The sequence below is a fragment of the Lygodium microphyllum genome, chromosome 23 (genome assembly GCF_053477565.2).
Source record: "Lygodium microphyllum isolate KBCC chromosome 23, Lygodium_microphyllum_v1.1.10, whole genome shotgun sequence".
Taxonomy (NCBI): Eukaryota; Viridiplantae; Streptophyta; class Polypodiopsida; order Schizaeales; family Lygodiaceae; genus Lygodium; species Lygodium microphyllum.
Window position 1 is genome coordinate 123,498,184 of NC_141157.1, and position 26,149 is coordinate 123,524,332.

At 40.4% G+C, this 26,149-nt stretch overlaps 1 protein-coding gene across 1 annotated transcript; it reads left to right on the top strand.

Annotated features, from left to right (window-relative positions):
• The first annotated feature begins 2,394 nt into the window (after positions 1-2,394).
• LOC148016699 (uncharacterized) lies at positions 2,395-4,275 on the top strand. Its single transcript, XM_087663916.1, has 3 exons — positions 2,395-2,590; positions 2,721-2,801; positions 3,971-4,275. The coding sequence occupies exons 1-3, from the start codon at positions 2,395-2,397 to the stop codon at positions 4,273-4,275; spliced, it is 582 nt and encodes a 193-aa protein (XP_087520042.1).
• The last annotated feature ends 21,874 nt before the right edge of the window (positions 4,276-26,149 follow it).

Consider the following 26,149-nt stretch of genomic DNA (forward strand, 5'->3'; position numbering starts at 1 on the left):
TCGGTAAAGGAGAAAGGAGGAACAACCTATATGAGCTAAGTGTTCTTATAGCCACCGTTGGTGTGGGCACAAGTAAACTTTGGCATAAAAGATTTGGTTACATTGGTTTTACAGTGTTGAAAGAGATGCATAAGCAAGGTATGGTTTCTTGCCTACCTGCAGTAAAACTGAAATGAAGGAACTATGTGAAGCTTGTATGATGCGCAAGCATTAGAGAAAGGCATTTCCATAAGAAAGCAAGAATAGAGCAAAGGCTCTGTTAGAGTTGGTGCATGCTGACTTGTGTAGTAAAATGCCTACAAAAGCCTTGGGATGATCTTCTTATTTTATGTTGATCATCGACAACTACAATAGGAAGATGTGGGTGTACTCCCTTCATGATAAGGCTCAAGCTTTTGGTAAGTTTAAAGAATGGCTAAAACTTGTTAAGAATGACAAAGTGTAAAGAAGTTTAGAACAGATGTGGTGGTGTTGATTTCAACTCAAAGAAGTTTGAAGACTTTTGCAAGAGCAAAGGGATTATCTTGCAGAGGCTTCGTAGAACTATATAGACCTTTCTTATTGGTTAGGGAGATGCCACTATCCAATACCCATGAGTTAGTATTATATATTTCTTGCATCGAGAAACACACTTCCTCAATGGTCGCCATGAATAACTCCAACTCTACTCCAATTGTATTGGTTGTCTCCTTCCCTTTAGTCTTCACGGTGCCATTCTTTTTATCTACCTTCTTGACACGACAATCTACAATTGCATGTCCTTTCTTCTTGTAGCCAAAGTACTCTCCTTGAAAATTTTTCTTACCACCCTTCTTCTTCTTTTTTTTGTCACTGTTGGTAGAGGAACCACCTTTTCCTTTCGCATTGGCGGAGAATGCAGCATCTCCATTGCTGCTACCTTCTCAAGCTTTAAGCCTCACCTCCTCCATTGGTAGTGCACAACATTCCTCAAACATCAAAGCTTGGGGTCCCACTTGAGTGTTTACGGTAGTCACCAATCCATCAAACCTTCATGGACAAATCCAAAGACACCTCCGATCTAACTCTACACTAGTCTTTTGTATCCCAACACGAACCATCTGGTCGTGTAGATTCTTGATCGGAGTGATGAATACTTGAGTTGTCTCTCCTTCAGCAAACTTCTCTACTGCTGGTTGATTCTCCAAGTACTTTGCAATGTTACATGAGAATATGGTGTCTTATTTCATTGTTGACCATCCTACCCCCAAGAATACCACCAATTACTTTGGTATGCTCTAAAACTCAACCTTTTGATCCAAAGACATGTTTATTATTTTAGACTCCGGTTCTTTGAAGCAAGCTTTCCAACCATATGATATGCAGTCATCACAAAATTAAGCATGAACTTTATATTTATCCCCAACCATACAAGCCTGAGAAGAAGGTTAGTACTATGCAACAATTGTTTGGTTCTCATAGAATGTGTTCTTTTACATCATTAACACACTTGTCTTGATAAGAAACATGGATAAGGTTCAACATGTCAAAAAAAACCTTAATGGTCTTGATTTGGGGACATGTATATCTTGTTAGTTTGGTACATTCATGGGCTTTAGACACTAGGTTAAGCATTCAATTGGGCACCATATAAAGGTAGCTAGGTGGCCCATTTTATGTTTTTTGGTTGTCTCATGTCTCAACTTCAAGCTTTTAGGGTTTCTTTACTTATCTCATGTCTCACCATGAGGCTTCTATATATGCTCAACTCCATGCTCAGCTGGTTGTATCATATCATCTTTCATCATTGGAGAGAGGGACATTGGAAGCACTAATGCAATGGGTCATCATTGTGGTGGTGCCCTACTAGTATTGTGTTGCACATCTCATGATTCATATCATGGATTCCATTTCCCATTCGTTCTAAAAATATTGTGTGCTCTTTTTTTCTTTCAATGTTCATACTTTCTCTTCCATAGTTCTAATTGTCCATGCATTCTCACATAGTATGGAATGTCAAGTGTTGCTATTTTATGGGCTCTTACTAATAGTTTTTTGTCTTAAATCTCTATGCTTTTTGGTACTAGAGCTTTCTAAACTTGAGTTTTAGCTTTCTACCCTTTTGAAATGATTGGCAATGTCATGGGATTCTTGACATGGAGTGAAAATGGGGTATGCTCTATCTTATAGAAGAGTTCATGCGTTGTCGTGCTGCTGCGCATCCGAGTCGTATACACCTCCATTTCTTTTATTGTGCATTTGTGTTATTTTCTGCGTGTGATTCATTGTTTGTGTGATGCATTTCGATAATCCGCATCCAATGTATATATTCCCTTGGTGCATATGTATGATTTTGTTTGGATGCATGATGTGTGTGTGTTAGAAAAATATGAATATCTGATGCCAAAGGACATTATCAAGCTAATAATTTTAATGATGAACTCCAAGAAAAGTGCAGGCACCGATGGAATACTTTGCCATCCAATCTTCAAGGCCGAAGTTGCAGTTGTGCGTAGATCACCCATCACAAAGCTGTCTGTTAATGGGGCAATTGATGACTCCAAAAATGCCCTAAAAGAAAGGCTCAAAGGTGGATGGTGTTGCAGAAAAAGTAGTAAAAGGGGTCTTGAAGGTTAGCCTACAAAAAGAAATGAAAGAAACCGTAAAGAAAAGTGGCAATGCATGGGAAGAAGACAAAGAAACAAGTCCTAAATTAGACAGCAAGAAGTTATTGAGTCATGAAACTGGTGCTGGATCTGCAGATCTAAAACCATGCATTGATCCCCATTTGGATTTCACAACGAGCAAACTGGCAGAATGGAAGATTATCGCTAAAGATAAAGGTATAAGAGGTTATCTAAGGATGAAGAGGGGAAACCTATTTTTGGGTTTTTAAACCGATTTTGGAGGGAAAAAAGTAGGATGTTTTGGAGAGGAAGAATGGGTTTGGATTCGAGGGGAGGCCCTATTTTCTCCTCGGATATTTTTGGCACTGTGGCACGCAGTGAACAAAAAATGAAAAACTAATAACAGAGGGAGGGACAATTACGAGGGCTTTTCAGTAGCCGCCTGTGCAAAATACAAAAGAGAATCCACCATGCAACACATTGCTTTGGAGGGGAATCGATGCCGGAGAGGACCAGTATAGTCTCGTTGGCTGTGGTCATAAATTCTGTAGAGTTTGTGTGGAAGGACAGATTTTGTCTGCTGTCAGCACAGAGATGGATTTCCATTGACCTATTCAAGGTTGAAAGGACAGTAGAAGAGATAGCGGGAGTTTTGAAGGGCTCTCAATGTTGCACATTGCAGAATTCTGAAAAATTGTGGAATATGTTTACGTGAAATAGAGGCGGCCATAGATGTTCCTCAGATGAAGAAAAATAGGCTTTTTACTGTGGAAGTTTGAGAGGATATAACAAGAGGGAGAAGGAGAGAGTTCCGAAGGGTGGACGCTGAAGGAAGAACGTGGCTGCAATGGAGCTATCGAAGAAGAAACAACATGTCGAAGAAAGGATGTGGTTTGCATTCGTTCATTTCAGTTAACTCAAAAGGGGATCAGCAGACACTGTGACATATTTTGGAGGCATCGACTGGCTAAAATCCTGAATGGGCCAGAGTTGTGTGTGAAGGGGGCAATTCGATGAACAGGGGACAGTAATGGATTGCTTCTGGTCAAGGAAGAGACAGTCGTCGCTGTAATAGCGATGCACGAGATGAAGAAGACGCAACGTTCTGAACTATCAACAGGGCTGCTCAATTCTATTGGACTTATCCGAGGATGTCGTAAAGCTTAAAGCTTTGCTTAGCCAGGCCAAACGGCTTCACGTCCAAATCCTACTCTCAGCAGAGATTCAAAGCCTAGAAAGAACTCATGCTGCAACTTCATCTAATCACTCAACACCTGTACCCCCTCTTAAGGTTCCATCAACACCGAAAATTCGATACACAACCTTGTCTAGTTTCAGCTGAGATTAAGACGTTGAGACAGTGAAGCTATAAATTTTCCTTGAAGGAGCTTCCCAAGAAAATGTTATCACAGATTTCAAGTCTACTTCTTTTGATGTCAAGATTCATGTTGTGTCTGGCAAAAATTATCGGTGTCCTGAGAAGTGTACTACTGTTGTTAAGTCCAATCGAATCATAATTACACTCAAGAAGACTGACAAGGGCAATTGGCCTGATCTGCACTTCAAGGAAGATAAGCTGAAGCTTAAATTGGAAGCTGACAAGGATCCCATGACTGGACTGATGGACATGATAAAGAACATGTATGAAGAAGATGATGAAGATATGAAAAGAACTATTGCAAAAGCATGAACAGAGGCACAAACTGGGAAGAAACCTGATCTTGGAAGACTTGAATGGGGAATCTCTTGTGAAGGCTATCACTAGTCTACTTTAGCAACTGATTCTTTTCTCTCTGCCTCTTCCATATGCCAAGGCTGGTGCATCACTCCTGGAACTTGTTTAAAACAAGTCAACAAGATCACTGCCTGTATCTTCTGACCTACTCAATGTTCTGGAAGACCCCAAGATGAAGTTCAGACAAGGCAAGTTATGACTTGGAGCTGCAATTTGCTCATGGCAGGACATGGTTAACTCTAAGTTTCCACCAAGAGCCATCATCTTCGTTTGCACTGAGATATATATATATAACCTTAACCCATTTCCCTCTTCAGTCTTAATTATGTTGAAGGTGTTGCCTTCTTTGCTGTCCACTGCTATTGTCTTCTCTTGTGGCAATCTCTTGCTGAAATTTGTATGCTGAGAACAGTCTTGAACTGGTGCTGAATGTTGAGTAGACTTATGGGTTGGACCTCATGTAATTTACTTGGCAAGGAATATAGTGAACTTTGGCATCAAAAATTCGATTTCTTCTTGTTAGCATCTTCTCTTGTTGCAACTTGAACTCTGTGTTCAGCAGCCTTTACACGAAATCTACGACATTTCTGGTGAACTCGACGTGGAAGTGCTGCGTCACTTTTCAGCAAGATGGGAGACTCGCAAGAAGAGATGACAGATGATAATGTTATGAAGAATCTGTTTCAGTCATTTACCATGTATATGCAGCAGCAAGCTCACGCAAAACATGACAGTGATGCTATGGATGCCTTGAAAGCTGTCCAACAGGAGATGAAGCAGTTTAATGGCCAGCAAGTGTCAACTTACCTGTATTTGTATGAAGAAAAGATGAAGTTTTTTGGGGTTTCTCAAGATGTTTGGAGCCGCTACTTCTTGCGGATCGTGGTGCGCGCTCTTGAAGGTCGAATTGCAGAAATTCAAGAAGCACATGCAGGTTGGGCTGAATTTAAAAAGGCATTAAAAGATGAATATTTCCTGGAGGATATAGGTCTTATGAATCGCATGAATTTTTTAGCATGGGTTTCTATGCCTAATAAGGGACTTTCTGTTACCGCTCTTCTGCGAGAGTTTGAAAGCCGCTATGATCAGTTAGATGGGACTGAACAGCAAGCTTTGGAGATGCAGAAAGTGGAGTTATTTTTACAAGCTGCAGATGCTGATTTACAGGAAAAGTTGGATGATCTTTTGGAAGATCAAGCTATTGATTCAGGTTTAAAGACCGAGTGGAGACATGTCATTGATGCTGTGAATGCTCTTGTTAAGAAACAGCGCAGGAGAGTAAGATTGCATCGTAATACAGGATCAGTTCCTGAAAAATCCTTGGAGACTTCTTCTTCTACCCCTGCTGCAACTTCTTTGCCTAAGCCTACTCCTCCTGCTGTGAATCCACTAGTTCCTGCTGCTCCAATACCCTTATCTGTAGATGATGTTATTAAAGGCTTGGCAGATTTGACGATTGAAGCAGTCAAAGCTGAAGTTGGTAAGTTAAAGGAGCAACTTATGTCAGTATCTGCTGTAGCACCTGCTCCAGCGACTGCTTTTCCAACTGGTCAAAGAAAAGGGCGACGATGTATTTGGTGCGATAATATAGAGCACCAACACTGCAGAGATTGTGATGCTTTTCAGGAAGCACGTAAGAAGAATGTAGTGTTCTGGGGACAAGATGGGAAGATATGGCTGACAGAGACTGGCGCTCCTCTTGACACAAACTTTGGTAAGGGAGGCATGAAGAAGCTTGTTGATGATATGGCTGCGCGATGAGCTTATGTGAGTGTTAGAGGAGATGCTTCAGCTTTTGGAGTCCAGCTTGAGCAGAAATCTGATGGAGACTCTGCTTTATGGTCCTCTGCCTTGGAGATAGCGAGAAGAGGGAAAGTTCAAGCATCTACTATGACTTGTGTGGGCTCCAGCATTCGAGGAGAAACAGGATGGGATTCTCCTATTGACAGGTATTCTATTTTTGCTTATATGGCTAAAACACAAGGTTTAGATGCCATGGTTGAGGAAAAGAGAAGAAGAGATGAGGAGGGTCCCAGCACCTCCAAAAAGATTAGAGGGGGTGACTTTGTTTCACCACCTATTACAGCTCCACCTATGTCAAGTTCTCCAGCTCAAACAGGTCCTGAATAACCTATGGGAGATAAGCAGATAAAAGAAAAGAGGCAACCAAGAAAGGAGCCAGGATTCAAGCTCTTGTCAGACCTTGATATGCAGACGGATATGAGTAAGATTTTTCATGAAAGAATTTTGAATAGTAAAGTTACTTTTACTGTTGGAGAAGCTCTTGGGAATGCTAGAAGAGAAATATAGGATCAGATGCAGGATCTTTTGCGGAGGAAACGACATGCGATGGAAGGACCTGCTTTACAGGGATTGTGGCATGGAGCTCTTGGGGAAGAGCATGATGATGCAGTGATGGTTGAGAATGCTTCTGTTAATCCGCAATTGGAGAAAATAGTTCAGCCTATGCAGTATGAAGATGATGATACCCCTATTCTCATTCCTCGCAGCCATTTTTCACGAAGTCATTGGGCTAGAGCAACCACTGAGACAGTGGTAAAGATTGGAGAGAAACAAATTCCTTTGATCGCTTTAGTCGATCATGGTTCTGAGATTAATCTTATTGCTCGAGGTGTTTATGAGAGTGGCAAGTGGCCTATGGATGCAGAGCATGGCTGGCGCATGAGAGCCGCCAATAATACTTCTAGTGATATGTATGCTGCTTGTCCGAGTATCAGAATTTCTATTGGTAATGTTGAAGAGGATTATCATTGCTTTGTTCAGGATTCTTGCTCTTATCCGGTTATTCTTGGACAGCCTTTCATTACAGAAGCAAGAATGGAAACAAAAGTGATGGATGACGGGTCAGCTTATACGCGGATACGCAGTAAAGATGGTATGCGAGCTGTTCAATTTATGACTGTTGGGGTAAATCATCCGAGAAACAGGGACTCCTTGCGTGAGGCACCACTACCTGCGAAGGAGTTGGATTTTCATTAGGTACCGCTGTCTTGCGAGACGCCAGTGGTACGGAGCGGAGAAAAGAGGAGATCTCCCCTCCTGGCAGCCAGTCTTTCTCCAATAATTTTGTTGGTTTTTCTTCAGATAGTTCAGTGAGTTATCAGAAAATTTCAGATTTGCCTAGAGCTGCCAGGTAGTACATTGGTCGTAAGGAGAAAGAGTTGAAGAATGCAGGTATTTTGCAAGCAGAAGAGCATGTAGATGGATTGTATGAAGGGATGTCTTATGCAGATACATTGTTTGAGATGGGAGCAATGCTGAAAACTGATGTATGTAAGGGTTCAAAGATCATACCTGTGCAAACCTTGGATATGTTTCAGGAAATTTCTGGTTTTATGCTGCAAACAGAGTTAGAGGCTGAGAAAACTCAGCAAACTGAATTTATGGCTGATCTTGATCAGCTAACAGAGCTGCAGAGGGCTGAATTCATTCAGCCAACAGAGTTGAATGCAGAAAAATTTCTGCATACAGAGTTTCAGGATGCACCCATGCAGTCCATAGAGCGAAAAGCTGAAATTTTTCAGCCAACAGAGTTGAAAGTTGCTGAAAATTTACAGAAATTGCAGCAAAGAGAAGAGTGCTTGAATGATGCCAAGGTTGACACAAAATATAAAACAGTTGATAAGAAGGTTAAGCCGGTTGCTGGGCCGCTTCCTCCTGATAGTGATGAGCAGATTGAAAAAGCTATGAAGCAGCCTATGTTGAGAGATCCTGCAAATATTGGACATAAGTTTACAGCTGAAACTCTTGCAGAATTGAAGATTGGAAATGATGATTTCTTGCTTCCAGTGGAACAAGAATGTTTTAGAGAGATGCTTGGACGTCATGGTAAGGCATTTGCTTTCTTTCCACATGAAATTGGCTGCATTAGTCCCGAATTGGTTGCACCCATGGTCATCTTCACTGTTCCTCATGTACCATGGAATATACGTCCTATACCTGTGCCTAAAGTACACTTGCCAAAGCTGATAGAGTTGCTGAATGAGAAGATTAAAATGGGGATTTTGGAACCCTCTTCTGCACCCTATTCTAACAGGTGGTTTACTGTACCAAAGAAGAATGGTACTTTGAGATTTATTCAAGATATGCAGCCCGTGAACAAAGTGACAATCAGGAATGTGGGAACAGGTCCAGTTGTGGATGAATTTGCTGAGGCTTTTGCAGGACGAGCCATCTATTCTCTAGGTGACTTGTATTCAGGTTATGATCAGTTTCAGCTTGCCTTGGAAAGTAGGGATATTACTACTATGCGGACACCTATTGGTCTTGTGAGGATGTGTACCTTGCCTCAAGGTGCCACAAACTCAGTTGCTCATATGATGAATGCTATGCATAGAGTTCTATGAGACTATATTCCGCAGTATACCATGCCTTTTCTAGATGATGTGCCTATTAAGGGTTGTGCAGAAGAAGAAAAGAATGAAAGTCTTGATTTGCGTGGATGTAGACAGTTTGTGGCTGACCACTTGATTGCTTGTGAGCAAATATTGACACGATTAGAGGAGGTAAATTTGACACTTTCAGGGCTGAAATCTGTCTTTGGTGTTAATGAAGTCATCATAGTTGGGCATATGGTTGGATATTATGGCAGGAAGCCTTCTCCTGCAAAGGTGGATGCCATAAACAGGATTGCAGAGTATTGCTCGACTACTTCAGAGGTGCGGAGGTTTGTGGGAGCTTGTGTATTTTACATGATTTGGATTCCTCATTTTGCTCATATAGCAGATGTTCTCTATTAGCTGCTTCGAAAGGGGCAGAAATTTCATTGGGATGAGAAGCATTCAAAAGCCATGCGTAAGCTCAAGAAGCTGTTGCAATCAGCTCCTACTCTACGCAAGGCGGATTATCAGTGTGGACGGCCGATCATGTTGACAGTTGATACTAGCCCTATTGGCATAGGTTGGGCTGTGGGACAGGATGATGCTGATGGAAATAGGTATGCAATCCGCTTTGGAGCTAAAGTTCTTAATGAGCGACAGAGGAGATATCCGCAGATCAAAAGAGAGTTGTGGGGAGTAGTCACTGCACTGAAGTGTGACAAAGGGTATTTTATTGGAGCTTCAGTTGTTGTGGAAACAGATTGTTTGCCTTTGCTTGGCATGATTACTTCGACTCCAGATATAGCGATGCTTCGGTGGATTGCCTATATCAAATCATTGAATCCAGAATTTCGACACATAGCAGGGAAAAATAATCCAGTTGCTAACATGCTATCTAGAGCGAGATATGAGGATGAGGAGTCAATGCTTGCAGAAGATGATGAGACAGAGTTTGCTGCTTCTGTCCTTGTTCATGATTGTCATGTATCTACTGTTGAAGCCTTTATTGAAGAACTTTATGTTGACGAGTGGCTGCAAATTGGACAGTATCTAAGTTCATTGACTCGAAGAGCTGATTGGACAGATGATGAATTCAAGAAAATCAGAAGGAAGGCTTATGGGTATTTCTTGAAAGATGGTTTTCTTTGGAAGCATCCAAAGAAGAGAGGAGGCTTGCCCTTGAGAGTAGTTTGTGATATAGTGATGCAGATACAGATTATGCGAGAGTTTCATGAGAGCTCATGGGCTGGACATAGAGGTGTGTGGGCTACCTATGAGAAAATCAAAGAAAGATACTGATGGAAAGGGATGTATAAAGATGTTTTGTGGAGACTTGCAGGGACTGCTAGCTTTACTCTTTAGTGCGACATCGTGATGAGTTGCATCTGACTTATCCACTATGTATGCATTATAAGTGGGTGGTAGACTTGGTTACTTTGCCAGTGGGACTTTGGCAGATGAGATATCTTGTCTTGGCTAGGGAGGATCTTACAAACTATGTTGAAGGCAGATCTTTGCGGACAAAGACCACCACTACAGTATGTAAATTCTTGTTGGAAGAAATATTTTGCAGGTATGGATGTATAGGCAAGATTACAGCTGATCGTGGAGAGCTAGATGCAGATGAAGCTAGAGAATTCTTCTCACGGCTTGGGATTAAATTGGCTCTTACTACTGCCTATAATCCAGAGGGAAATGGCAAGAGTGAAAGAGGACATCCGCCAATAGTTAAAGCATTGGCAAAAGCTTGTAGAGGTCGGATTGGGGATTGGCCGAGATTACTACCTTTTGCGTTGTGGGCTGATCGCTCTACACATAGTGTGACTACTGGATACATGCCTGCAGAGTTGATGTATGGGCAAAAACCTGTCATGCCTACAGAAATTTGTGCTCTCACTTGGAGTGTTCTTCCGTGGCATGAGAATTTATCAAGAGAAGAGCTTCTAGCTCTTCGGATTCGTCAACTAGAGAGAAGGACAGAAGATGTGCAGCTAGCCGTTGATCGTTTGAAGGCAGCCCGTCTCAGAAATAAGGACAGGTTTGATTTAAGGCATCGCTTGAGGCCTAGGGCCATAAAAGAAGGAGATTGGGTTCTAGTCTACGACAGTAGTCTAGAAAATCAGCATAGTAGCATGAGAAAAATGGTTCAAAGTTGGTTTGGACCGTATGAAGTGAAACAGGTTTTTGACAATGGTACCTATGAGTTGGCTGAATTAGATGGAACAGTATTGAGGGTGCCCATTGCTGGAAAACGAGTCAAGATTTTCAAGAGAAGAGAAGATGATGAATATGCACTTGAAGCGTTGACAGAAGAAGAGCAGGTAGAAGAAAGACAAGCAGAAAAAGCAGAGAAGATAGATGATGAAGCTGATGGAGAAACAGGTCTACTAGAAATAGAAGATGGACTCGACCTGTTTGTGGACTTGAATGATCCTGGATAGTTGGCACATCCGGAGGATGCGCAGGTTTAGAGGGGGTGGATGTCGTGCTGCTGCGCATCCGAGTCGTATACACCTCCATTTCTTTTGTTGTGCATTTATGTTATTTTCTGCGTGTGATTCATTGTTTGTGTGATGCATTTCGATAATCCGCATCCAATGTATATATCCCCTTAGTGCATATGTATGATTTTGTTTGGATGCATGATGTGTGTGTGTTAGAAAAATATGAATATCTGATGCCAAAGGACATTATCAAGCTGATAATTTTAATGATGAACTCCAAGAAAAGTGCAGGCACCGATGGAATACTTTGCCATCCAATCTTCAAGGCCGAAGTTGCAGTTGTGCGTAGATCACCCATCACAAAGCTGTCTGTTAATGGGGCAATTGATGACTCCAAAAATGCCCTAAAAGAAAGGCTCAAAGGTGGATGGTGTTGCAGAAAAAGTAGTAAAAGGGGTCTTGAAGGTTAGCCTACAAAAAGAAATGAAAGAAACCGTAAAGAAAAGTGGCAATGCATGGGAAGAAGACAAAGAAACAAGTCCTAAATCAGACAGCAAGAAGTTATTGAGTCATGAAACTGGTGCTAGATCTGCAGATCTAAAACCATGCACTGATCCCCATTTGGATTTCACAACGAGCAAACTAGCAGAATGGAAGATTATCGCTAAAGATAAAGGTATAAGAGGTTATCTAAGGATGAAGAGGGGAAACCTATTTTTGGGTTTTTAAACCGATTTTGGAGGGAAAAAAGTAGGCTGTTTTGGAGAGGAAGAATGGGTTTGGATTCGAGGGGAGGCCCTATTTTCTCCTCGGATATTTTTGGCACTGTGGCACGTAGTGAATAAAAAAGGAAAAACTAATAACAGAGGGAGGGAGAATTACGGGGACTTTTCAGTAGCCGCCTGTGCAAAATACAAAAGAGAATCCACCATGCAACACATTGCTTTGGAGGGGAATCGATGCCAAAGAGGACCAATATAGTCTCGTTGGCTGTGGTCATAAATTCTGTAGAGTTTGTGTGGAAGGACAGATTTTGTCTGCTGTCAGCACAGGGACGGATTTCCATTGACCTATTCAAGGTTGAAAGGACAGTAGAAGAGATAGCGGGAGTTTTGAAGGGCTCTCAATGTTCCACATTGCAGAATTCTGAAAAATTGTGGAATATGTTCACGTGAAATAGAGGCGGCCATAGATGTTCCTCAGATGAAGAAAAATAGGCTTTTTACTGTGGAAGTTTGAGAGGATATAACAGGAGGGAGAAGGAGAGAGTTCCGAAGGGCGGACGCTGAAGGAAGAACGTGGCTGCAACGGAGCTATCGAAGAAGAAACAACATGTCGAAGAAAGGATGTGGTTTGCATTCGTTCATTTCAGTTAACTCAAAAGGGGATCAGTAGACACTGTGACATATTTTGGAGGCATCGACTGGCTAAAATCCTGAATGGGCCAGAGTTGTGTGTGAAGGGGGCAATTCGATGAACAGGGGACAGTAATGGATTGCTTCTGGTCAAGGAAGAGACAGTCGTCGCTGTAATAGCGATGCACAAGATGAAGAAGGCGCAACGTTCTGAACGATCAACAGGGCTGCTCAATTCTATTGGACTTATCCGAGGATGTCGTAAAGCTTAAAGCTTTGCTTAGCCAGGCCAAACGGCTTCACGTCCAAATCCTACTCTCAGCAGAGATTCAAAGCCTAGAAAGAACTCGTGCTGCGACTTCATCTAATCACTCAACACCTGTACCCCTTCTTAAGGTTCCATCAACACCGGAAATTCGATACACAACCTTGTCTAGTTTCAGCTGAGATTAAGACGCTGAGACAGTGAAGCTATAAATTTTCCTTGAAGAAGCTTCCCAGGAAAATGTTATCACAGATTTCAAGTCTACTTCTTTTGATGTCAAGATTCATGTTGTGTCTGGCAAAAATTATCGGTATCCTGAGAAGTGTACTACTGTTGTTAAGTCCAATCGAATCATAATTACACTCAAGAAGACTGACAAGGGCAATTGGCCTGATCTGCACTTCAAGGAAGATAAGCTGAAGCTTAAATTGGAAGCTGACAAGGATCCCATGACTGGACTGATGGACATGATAAAGAACATGTATGAAGAAGATGATGAAGATATGAAAAGAACTATTGCAAAAGCATGAACAGAGGCACAAACTGGGAAGAAACCTGATCTTGGAAGACTTGAATGGGGAATCTCTTGTGAAGGCTATCACTAGTCTACTTTAGCAACTGATTCTTTTCTCTCTGCCTCTTCCATATGCCAAGGCTGGTGCATCACTCCTGGAACTTGTTTAAAACAAGTCAACAAGATCACTGCCTGTATCTTCTGACCTACTCAATGTTCTGGAAGACCCCAAGATGAAGTTCAGACAAGGCAAGTTATTACTTGGAGCTGGAATTTGCTCATGGCAGGACATGGTTAACTCTAAGTTTCCACCAAGAGCCATCATCTTCGTTTGCACTGAGATATATATATATAACCTTAACCCATTTCCCTCTTCAGTCTTAATTATGTTGAAGGTGTTGCCTTCTTTGCTGTCCACTGCTATTGTCTTCTCTTGTGGCAATCTCTTGCTGAAATTTGTATGCTGAGAACAGTCTTGAACTGGTGCTGAATGTTGAGTAGACTTATGGGTTGGACCTCATGTAATTTACTTGGCAAGGAATATAGTGAACTTTGGCATCAAAAATTCGATTTCTTCTTGTTAGCCTCTTCTCTTGTTGCAACTTGAACTCTGTGTTCAGCAGCCTTTACACGAAATCTACGACAGCGTTGTCTATAGAATGGTAAGTGATAGACCTCTTGGTCAATGGACTTCTCTACCTTGTTCATTGTCATGATAATAAGAGTTAGTCAAGTGGAGTCTTGGGAGTTAATGACCATGGGGCTTTGAGTAGTGATTAGTAGTCACTTAAGCGACTTGTTTTGTGAGCTATGTGGTGGAGAATATAGCTTGAGTTCAAGAAGGTCATTCATCATAGACTTAGGGGCACCGATAGGACTAATTGGGCAATTGCTATCTAATGTGGCCACAAAGGTGAAGGCGACGGTATGCTAACTAGGAGAGGACACAAGGGAAAGGTAGGTGGAATATCCAAAGAAAGTAAGTAAGTTGGAATCTCATGCATTGGAGAGGAGAGAGGAGAGTATTGAGGCTATTTTGAACAAGGGAAAACAGGGGAAGAGTTTGCAACAAGTTTTCCTTGAAGATATTCATCTCTTACAAGGTCTTTGAGATGATCTCTCACTTGATTCTTGGTCTGAACATCAAGGGAGCCTTCCTTGATTATCAAAGAGGAGATTTGATGAGTTTATTCTCTTCATGTGGATTGTTTTGGGCTATGAATAACGATCAAGAACATGGCAACAAACTGAAAATGGAGATTTGAAGCTTAAATAGGGATTCTCTTGAGTTTTACTGCTTGATTCCTAATCTTTACCTTTGGTAGACATAGTGTGGACAACAAAGATAGAGTTTTTCTTTGATTTGGGACAACATCTATACCATGTTTTGCTCCTGTAATAAAATTGTAATTACTGGGCTGAAGTGCTTCTGAAGGCATGTAGAGGGTATTTACTTGGATTTATGCATTTCGATTCATGTCTTATATATGGTGGTGCCACCTATCATGTTCCATGAACAAATTGATGTATGCATGAGATTTTGAGGTGTCACCTATAGCTTTTGGATTATGTTCAATAGAGATTATTCATGTATTAGTATGTATATTGAGCCATAGTCTTAGTTTGTGTTGGGGCTATCATCCCAAGTGTGTGCATGTGCCTTTGTCTTACGCATGTATATAAGGTCCATGATATGTATTGTAGATTGATTACTCTCTTAAGCTGTATGAAATGAGCTTACTCGATCTCACTTCTATTTATTTCCATTAAATCTTCCAAATTCCAAATTCTCTTTCTTTTATCTTGTTCCATTTCTCAATCTCCCTATACCCTTCTGTCTCTTATCCTTGCGGTAGAGCTTCAAACCCACACAATGTGGCATTAGTGAACTTGATGTGAACGTCGATAGAAGTACTGTAATGTTAGGACCTAAAACATGCCCAACATTGGCTCTCTAGGCACTAGCCAAGCGTCTCTATACTCAAAGAATACACCTGCTCGGCCTGATTGGGAGGGTCTAAGGGACACACTGCCCTAACTTCTATCATAAATTTCACGTTTGTTTTGGATTTTTAATCCAACAGTTAAACCTTCCCTACACTCCTTAGAGGGAGTCCCTACACATATCGGTGTAAAACACCATGTAAGCACAAACAAAGGAGGCACCCCTCGGCTAAATGCCATGACCCCACTGCGGCTCTCCTACACCTCGGGGATTGGCCCCTCAATGCGCTTCTAACACAAATAGCACGTACGTAACAAACTCCACTCTTGTTTTCAAATGTTCCAAGAGATATAGATATTTACAATTGCAATGCATCCAATAATGATACCATGAGTTGTGTGCAATGCAATTGTGTATGAACCATAGTGCTCAATCATTTTATCATTTAGAAATTAGCATTGTGAGGCGCAAAGACGTTTCTTTCAATGATTTTAATGTACACGTAATGCTGCGTTGCTGAGGGTCAGCACCGAGCATTCTCATGCTACTAGACTCTCTTAAACTTAAACCATAAATGTCCTATATGCCATGCATCAGCAAAATATAGAATCTTATCAACAATTAGTCACCCTCAAAACCCCTCCTTCTCCCTATCGCTTAGGTTATGTATGTGTTGTTAAGTGTAGGAAGCATTTTTAAATGTGTTTTTCCTTATAAAAGCAATAAAGACTCCACTTTAACACAAGAACAAGGCTGATCCCTCATGCTCAAGCCATGTCACACACCCACACACATAAATCTTTTTTATTTTTTGAATATAAAAAATATTTTTTCTTATTTATTTATGCATAAAATATGATATTTTCTAAATTTTTGGTTGGGACTGATCATATATACTGAGAATTAATTTAATATCATTTTTTATTCTACACAAACCCCATCAACACCACAAAAACCCCAAAAGTAACCATTTTTCTTAAAATCGCATAGTCGTGGGTTTTGTGGGTTTATGTATAAATTATTATGTGACTAAATTTTCTTATTTTCTTCAATATTTATGATAGATTACAACATTAACAACCAAAGACAACCATTTGCAAACAATTTCAACTAAAATCTATCATAAAACAAGTAGAACGATTGCTTATGCATTAAAATATGCTTTTTGAGACTCGTATTTCAAGGTTGAGAGGCCACTAACGGTCTTTCTTGGCCACTGACACTCTTCCACATCTCGATCTATGATTTCTTTGGGCTCCAGCACCATCACTCCATTAGCATCTTTTATCAAACCCCCTTCTCCCATAGATTCAAGCATATGAACAAGTAGCAAGAGGAGAGAGAAGAGAGGAGAGAGGAGAGAGGAGAGAGGAGAGAGAAAGACTAAGAAATCAGAATTTCATTTCCTTGATTATATTTCACATGCTTACAGTCAAAATCTTGCTCTTGGCATGTAGATCAGGCTTCCATCTCTCTCTCTCTCTCTTGATTAGGGTGTATTGAAGAGGCACAAAACCATCCAAAAAATAGGGTGCAAAACAAAAAACACCTCCTCCTCCTATCGAGCAAGAATTTGCATTTTTTTTTCATTTACATTTTATTTCATGTCATTTATTAAATGTCCTCTTTGAAAAAAACCACTTTCACATTACTCCATGAGGATTTTCGGTGGCCTGTTTGGAGAAAGGGCAAATGGACTTAGAATTGTGATCCGACTGGATGACTGACTCCATGACATTGAAATCTATAAATCTTAACCCCATTGTGCGCTTTCTAGCTCCTGAATCACATAGTTGCTTTAGAGCACTAAATCTTGTGGGGACTAAATGGAGGGTCAAACGACCTCCGATCAACGAACGAAGACTTGCATTGGATTCCTGGTATCAAAATCCACTTAGAAAAACTCTAGCTTGTTGACCATTTGCCACCGTTCAATTTTACATGAAAATTTGGTCCTTGATGCCTCTCGGTCACTTCTCCACTCCAAGAATGGGCTCAAACACTTCAAAAACGAGTCCCAAAATCCAGCCCGCCATGAGAGAGGGCAACCACGAGAGAGGATGACTCAGCCCGCCATCGAATCCCACAAACTAATAAGCATAGACATAACTAGAATAAGCATCAAGTTGTGACAAGAAAGAAACAACAACACATATCACAGCTCTCGCCCTTCCCCCTAACAAAAATCACGGCATGAAACCCATGAGGGAGAAGCTAAGTAGTATCTGATCAAGAGGTCAAGAGTCAGTTGCCAACCAATTGCTCCAACACAGCCTAGCTAGAAAGAACCACCTAACTGAGGACACTAGAACCAGGACACTAGAACCTACCTAACCAAGGACACTAGAACCAGGAGCTCCCACTAGGCGAGGACTTCTATAGCGTGATCTCACTTATTTATTATTATTTTCTTTCTATTTAGATTTTTTTTCCATTAGAACCTGATGCTCGGGTGTGTAAAAAGGAGGGAGCTGAGTGTAGTGACCTAAGAAGAATAGGGTATCGCCTTGGGTCCCATCTCAACATCCAAGAACCTACCAAGCCCTTGCAAGGTGACGCTTAACCCTTTTTTAATGCTCACTTTAATTTTCTCTCCAATCTTCCTTTTTCTTTTCTTTTGTGGCGGCAAGATGTCGCCCCAAGGAAGCACAAGGCATCGAACAATTCCTAGGAACCTACAAGGTCTTCGCAATGCGATAGACAACTTTGAAATTTTTTTTCCTTTTTCTTTCAACTTTTATTTGCTAGGGGTTATAACCCCTTTTTACACACCTTTGTATATTGGTTTTTCTTAAGATCTTTCTTTGTTGATCATATAGTTTTGGGCAGGCTTCCCTAGTTGCCTCGCCACTAATATAAGCTCCTAGAAATAGCTGCCTAGGAGGCTAGCAAGGCAGAGTCACTCAGGAATCCTCAAAACATCGCTTTTAATGCTAGACAATGGCTTCACAGGAGGTGTCCCAACTGCTCAAACCGGGCCTCCAAACATACCTAACTAAACCTTTGGACTTGATGCCATGACGTAGCTTAAGGGGAAAAGCTCAGAAAGGCGACGACACCACCTAGATTGGCCACTAGAAGCTCCCATGCAACAAAGGCTCTCTCCAAGCACTCCATCGAACCTGTTTGGTACAACATTAAAACATAAACATATTAAAAGCACCCACACCAAACAATCTCACAGGGCTCTCTTGGCCTAACGAGATATAACATTTCACAACAAACGAACCGGTCCTCTTGGCCTAAAGGAATATAGCAATGTAACTCATAGAAAAGCCTCCTTGGACTAACACTAATAGACAACTCTCATAAATGCTAGAGAAGCAATAGATTCAATAAGTACAGTAGGTATATTAGCTGGGAATGTTACTGTTGCAAGGAATTTAGCAGCAAATGAGAAGTTTTTAGCCATGGGGAAAGTAGGTACAATAAGAAGAAAACATCATAGACGTTGTGTTTCAATTATGGAGGTGTTTTTAGAAGAGGAATATGAAGGGGAATGGCTAAGAATAGGCCTATATCTCAACACTCTGAGGGAAGAATGGTCAAGAGAGGAGTTCAAGAGGATCAAGAGAAAGGCATATGGTTTCTTTGAAGGATGGATATTTATGGAAGCATGTTTAGAACAATAGGGGAAGTCCACTACGAGTTCTTGGAGGTCAAGCCACACAAGTACAGGTTATGTGGGAGTTCCATGAAATCTTGTGGGCTAGTCATAGAGGTGTGTGGGGCACCTTTGAGAAAATTAAAGAAAGATGTTGGTGGTTGGGGATGTATGCAAACATTGCTCACTTTATGGAATCTTATGCTACTTGTTAGATGTATTTGTGCAGTGAGGCATCAAGATGGGTTGCAGCCAACTTATATGTCGTCTCTTCATTTTAAATGGGTAGTGGATTTGGTTACTATGCCTACAAGTTTATGGTAGATCTTGTACCGCGTGCTTGCACGTGAAGACTTGACGAATCAAGTAGAAGGGAAAGCACTTAGGACAAATGCATTGCATATATTTCTATTGGAACAGATTTTTTATCAGTAAGGGCATGTTAGTAAAATTATAGTAGATAGGGTGAATTGGATGCATATGAAGCACGAGAGCACTTCTCTCACTTGGGGATAAAGCTAGCTCTTACTTTAGCCTAGAATCCAGAAGGAAATGGCAAAAGTGAATGTGAATATGGACATTCACCTATTATTAAAGCCTTGGCCAAGTCATGTTGAGGGAATATGAAAGAGTGGCCAAACTACTCCCATATGCTTTGTGGGCTAATAGAATAGCTCATATTGCTATCATGGGATATATGCCTACCAAATTGATATAAGGTTAGAAGCCCATCATGCCAATAGAAGAGATGGCTATTACATGGAGTGTGATATCTTGGGAAGAGGGATTGAATAGAGAGAAGTTACTAGTTTTATGCGTAAGGCTATTGGAAAGAAGGCCAGAAGACATTAGGATAACAATGGAGAAGTTAAAGTCAACTAGGCTTCGGAATAAGAGACGGTTTGATAAGAGACGTATACTCTAGCAAAGAGCCATACAAGAAGATGATAGGGTGTTGATTTATGATGGCAATAGCTTGGAAAATTAGCATAGTGCAAGTCAAAAAATATCTAAGCAATAGTTTGGTCCATATGTGGTAAGGTAGTATTTGGCAATGCTACCTATTCAGTTGGTAAATTGGATGAGACAGCATTGCACATCCTATAGTTGGTAAGCCAATCAAGCTATTTAAGCCAAGGGAGTCTGCGAGATATGAATTGGATGAGCTGGATACAGGAATTGACCTTAATAGTATGGAAATAGAAAAAGAGGATGATAGGGATATGGATGAGAAAGACTCTAAATCTATTGAATACTAATACTCTGGCATATGCCAAATGATGTATAGGTTTGGAGACCCAGGCAAACAAAATGGCTATAAGATATTGGAGTGGAAAAGCAAGGTAGATTTGAAGATGTTGAAGAATATTTTAATCAAAAGTAAATTAATAGTGACCAACACATTTACAATGGGCTTTGATACATAAGGAAGGCTCCTACAAAGTTTGGCTGACATCCGAGTTCATTGCAGAAGTTACGGGGTTGGAAAAGGTTATGGATTGCATTCTCTAAAGAACAGTTGCAGGCTGCACAAAAAAATTTAGGGGCTGATACCTTCACATTTTTATCCCAGTGTCTTTTAGAGAAGTTGTAGATCATGAGGAGGGCTACATTTTTGTGTTTTAAAGCTTGGAAATCGGAGTTATGGTTTGGAAGTTACAAGCAATTTTCTACAAGGTGGTCCTATGGGACATTTTTCCGGTAGGAAAGAGACTGAGTTTGATGGATGTAATCTATTGTATATGACATATGCTTTGCTAGAGCTGCATAAGGTTAACATGTGGGTACCCAAAAAAGGAAAGAGGATCAGGATATGTAAAAAGAGGATCAAGACAACAAACTAAAAATAAAGATTTGGTGCTCAAATAGGGCTTTTCTTGAGTTCTATCGCTTGATTCTTGATCTATACCTTTGGTAGACATAGTATAGACAACAAACATAGAAATTTTCTTTGATTTGGGGTAGCATCTATATCATGTTTTGTTGCTGATAGAGATTGTTTGCATGTACTATGGTGCTACATATTTTGCTAGATCATTGCAGTAGTATAAGACATGTTGGTGGTCCCTGGGGGTTCATATGTTTCACATCATTATGCTAATCACCATGATTTGAGAGAGGGTACTTTTATCATGGGCTTTAAGCATTGTGTTTGATCTTTAGTTTTGGTGCCTCTATGTGGCCCATTTTAGGGTTTTTTCATGTGTCTTGTGTCTCTCCCTAAGACTTTTTTTAGGGTTTCTTAATTATTCTTTTGACTTTCCTCAAGGCTTCTATACATGCTCCACTTCAATAAAGATTTGAGGATCTCTTCCACTTTTCCTAAGTTCTCCTATCTTTTTTTGAGTTGTATATTAGGAATGTGAGTCTTACAGTTTGTATTAGGACCAATCTTTATGACAGGCGAGGAGGAATGTATTTGGATAATTCAAAAGTTTTTTATCCTTCTCTATAGCAAGCTTGCTACATGGATTTTTAAAAAAACCCATGGATGTGTTGTATGAAGATATTTTGTGCACATCTAGTATGAGAGGGAAGCAATGGTCAAATGCAAGGTAGAAACTATGGAGTGGAAGAGGGTTGAGAGAGAGAACACAAGAGAGTTATGTGGGTACAACATAAGTGGCACTCTTATTCTTTGTTACCTTTGCTTATATTTCACTGTATAGTGTGTACTTATATAAGGAATGCATGCCCAACTATTACTATTAGAGCCATTGGCCTTTACCCCAACAACCTTTCACTTAAAGGCCATTGTCACTTTATGGGAGTATAAGAAGAAAGTGAAGATACTATCCAATGCCCATCAACACTCTAAAGTGTGCAAATGGTAAACTCTTTCATGAGAAGATATGCAGGGTTATCATTCATATGGATTTGTTCTCAAGAACCTCCCTGATGAAGTGATCCTTCACCTCAATGTGCTTTGTCTTTGCATGAATGAAAGGATTCTGTGCTAACTAGGTTGCACTATGACTATCATAGTGCAATAACTCTCCTACAATTGCCAAGTCTCCCACTAGATGAGTAAGCCATATGGCTTCACAATTTTGTGCTAACAACCAAATGGCACTCTGACTATCATAGTGCAAAGTAGGCACCTCTCTTAAATACCCAAGTCTCCCGTTAGATGAGTAAGCCATTTAGCTTCCTTGCAAGCCTCAATGATTGCAACATACTCTACCTCATTGGTAGATAAAGCTGTACATGGTTACAATCAAGAGACCCAAGAGACTACATTACCTATGAAGGTGAAGATAAACATGTAGTAGACCTCCTAGAGTCCACAATCTCCATAAAATTAGTATCTACATATCTAAGAATCAAAGCATCCTTTCTTTTGAAGCATATGAACATAGACTGAGTGCCATTCAAGTATCTTTTGATACTTTTTACTGCCACGTAATGCATCTTGCTAGGGTTTGCCATATACCTACAAATAACTCCCATTGCATAGGAAATATCTGGAGATGTAGTAACCATGGTGTACATCAAGCTACCAATTATGGATGCATAAGGAACCTTAGCCATTACATCCTTGTGCTCATCTAACTTGGGGCTATCCTCCTGGCTAAGTTTCAAATATCGAGGCAATGAACACTGATAGTCTTCCCCCTCTCCACATTGAAACACTTTGATACCTTCCCAATGTATACCTTCTAAAACAAATAGAGTATCTTTTTGTCTCGATCTTGCATACTGTGTGTGCCAAGAATGTGACCAGTAATTCCTCAAGTCCTTTATGCCAAAGGTTTCATGTAACCTTTTCTTTAAAGCATCCACATCCGTGATTGACTTCCTAGCAATCATCATGTCATCCACATAAAGAATCAAGATCATCAACCTACCATCCCTAGCCTTCTTTCCATATAGACAACAATCTCACTCCCAATATAAATCGAAGATCGCATAAAGGCATCAAACTTATGATACCATTCCCTAGGAGCTTGTTTCAAACCATATAAGCTCTTATGCATATTACGTACTAATGTTTTCTTACCTTCCACAAAAAACCCCTAAGGTTGCAACATGTAAAAATCCTCATGCAAGAAAGTGGTCTTTATATCCATATGAACCAACACCATATCCTCTCTAGACATGAAAGCAATAACCATATGAAGGGTGGTCATCTTATTAAATTCAATCCCCTTCTCTTGCTTAAATACTTTGGCAAGATGGGCGAAATTGTGCACCTCGCAATGGCAATTGATAACATCACTTTGAATTGGGAGAAGAAGAAGGAGTGATCTGGGAGATTCTTGACTAGGAGTCCTGGAGTTTTACCCCCCTTTTGGAGCCAACGAAGCCATCGGATTCGAGTTTCGAGCAGCAGAGAAGAAGTTGTTGTTTGATACATGTTTTTGGTCTATGAGAGAGCTCAAAGAGATCTAATGCTTGGATATTGCTTCTAAGTAGTGCCAAACAAGGGATTTCAGGTTTTATCAATACATAGCGATTTGATTCATTATGCTTTGTCTTTATCGTGCTTACCTCTTGTCTATTCTTTTTCTTCGCTTTCGTCTCCTATCCTCTAATTTCTTCGATCTCTGATCCCCAATGGATACGACCTTCCCATAAAAACCCCTCTGACATTGGTGAACCCGACGTGAAAGGTCATTCAGAATGAAAGACAAGATGGGAGAACCTTCAAGCACAATGTCCAGTGATATTTTGCAGCAGTTAGTGCAAAATATGAACATGCTTATGTAGGTACAACAACAACAATAGGTGATGTAAGCTTCTGCTCAAACAAAAAATATTGTGATGAATGCTCTCCAAGCAATTGAGTGTGAGATGAAGTTGTTCAATGGCAGGAATGTATTTGCATATGTACGTACCTATGCTCAAAAGATGGAATTCTTTGGAGTGGCTCAACTTGCATGGAGCCAGTACTTTGTTCGAATCACTGTACATGAACTGAAAGTGCAAATTATTGAATTATACATGCATGATGCTGACTGGGTAGCCTTCAAGAAGACACTCAGGGAAGAATTTTACATTGAAGATACCAGTTTGATTACGTGCAAGACTTTTTAGGGGTGGGTTTTACAACCCAATAAGGGTCTTGTGGGGCTACATAATTGTTAAGAGAATTTGAAAGTTGAATTGAGCAACTAGAACTTGAAGAATAGCAAGCTCTTGCAAGTTAGAAAATTGAATTGTTTCTACAAGCAGCAGATCCTAAGCTTCAAGAGAAATTTGATGATTTACTAGAGGATCAAACTATAGAGATAGGTCTTAAAATAGAGTGGAGACATGTCAAGGAAGCTATTACTGCACTGGTGAAAAAGCATAGAAGAAGAGAAAGATTGCATGTCTCTAGTTGTTGCCCACTGTTACGGGCAAAAAAATTGATGTATTCAATAAGCCACCCACTTCTGTGGATAAACCTATGGTTGTATCTACTATTCCCAATGTTAGGGAAGATGTATTAGGTGAATTGGTCAAAGGCATGCGAGATCTTCAATTGAAGGTCTCAAAATTGGATGAAAAAGGACAAGATGAAAGGGATAGAGTGCCAAACAAGCTTGGAATCATGAACGGATTGGACGCCTGGCTTTGTGGCATCGAAATATATCAATCTGGCCTCCATCATGCACTTTCCAGCTCCCCAATCTAGTAGCCACTTTATAACATTAAACCTTGTAGGGATTACATGGGGGTCCAAACGGACTCCAAATGACGAATGGAGACTTGCATTGAGTTCTTGGCATTGAAATCCATCTAGAAAAACTGATCTCATTGATCTGCACTCGTTTCATTTTCCATGAAAAATGTCTCTTTTATGCCTCTCATGGGCTACTTTTGTGCTCAAAAATGGCCTCAAAATCCAGCTCTCTTAGTCATGTATTGATCAAGCTTCTTGTTAAATCAGGAACATACCATACCTTTTGCAAGACAAAAGAAGAACCATTTGGCACTAACAAAGAAATGAGCTAGATTTCTTGATAGCTTTTGTGAAATTTTACTCCAATGACATCAAGAAGGAGCAGACAGTCCTAACTCGATGATAGATTTGATTGCAACCTTCTATATTACAATATCTAGTGGTGATGAAAGGGTTCTCCATCATTACCTTTGTCCACTATGAGAATATGGAATGTTACCTACATGGCCAACTTTGGAATAGTGAATTGGCACTTGAATATGCCAAGCACTTGGCTATTGATCTTCGAATGTGGGAGGATGGTCAAAGTGAAAAAAGTCAACAATGGGGTGTTTCTTTGTTAAAAACCCCCCCCTAAGTATCTAAAGTAAGATGCTTCCCTGTCTATCCTAAAATTCTCAATTGCTACCTCACTAATCCATTAAGAAATCCTATTGGCCAAAGAGGAATCCAAGAAAAAAGGAGCGCAACACAATGCCATTAAAGTTTAAATGTCAGTTTCAGTAACCTATGACATGCAATAATCCATAGATGATTGGAAGCATGAAAGAAAGAAAAAACACACAAACACAAGAACTCAAAATTATTGGGAAATGGAATCCATGAGATGAAGCATGAGATGTGAAATAGAATACTAGTAGGGCACATATATTATAATGACCAATATCAATAGTACTTCCAGTCTCCATCTCTCCAAGGATACAAGATGATGCAATATAACACTTAAGTCTAGAGTGGAGCATGTATAGAAGCCTTGGGGAAAGTCAAAAGTCTAATCAAAAAACCCTAAAAAGCCTTAGGGAGAGACACAACACACATGAAGAAACCCTAAAATGGGCCACATAGAGGCACCAACAAAACTGAAGGCCCCAAACACAATGCTTAAAGCCCATGATACATACAAAAGTAAGACCCTCTCTCACATCATGGTGATTAGCATAATGTTGGAAAACATATAAAACCCTAGGGACCACCAACATGTCCAATACTACTATAGTGATCTAGCAAAAGCTGTAGCACCATAGTACATGCAAACAATGACAATTGGCTAGGACCATGGATACCCAAGCAAGGGGTTATCGAGCCACTACAAAGGTGTTTTGGAAAGACACTAATGTCAATCATACTATATCCTTGATCATAGAAAGTGGATATAGTTGAAACTTGATGCCTATCACTAATGAATTGCCCTCATGTAGCCACACTATAAGACTATACTCCCACGTGAGAACAGACTAGGAGTTGGCAATGCTTGTTGTCGACACTTCCCATCATGGTCATAGACAACAAGAACTCTGAGATTTTGTGCTACAAGACTAATATGATGCATGTGAGAAGCCTCCCTCATAGTCCATTTCATCAAGAAATTGGTGAGGCGACTAGCAAGTTGCCCCATCATGACCCTCTAATAATCTCTCTTTAGACTAGGAACTCATAGTGATGATGGAATCACTTCAGGCTAGAAAATGGATTCC

Coding starts and splice junctions, on each gene's coding strand:
- LOC148016699 (XM_087663916.1), top strand. CDS start 2,395: ATGAACTCCAAGAAAAGTGCAGGCACCGATGGAATACTTTGCCATCCA. Junction 2,591..2,720: donor TAGTAAAAGGGGTCTTGAAG/GTTAGCCTACAA, acceptor CTGGATCTGCAG/ATCTAAAACCATGCATTGAT. Junction 2,802..3,970: donor GATTATCGCTAAAGATAAAG/GTATAAGAGGTT, acceptor TTTTCCTTGAAG/GAGCTTCCCAAGAAAATGTT.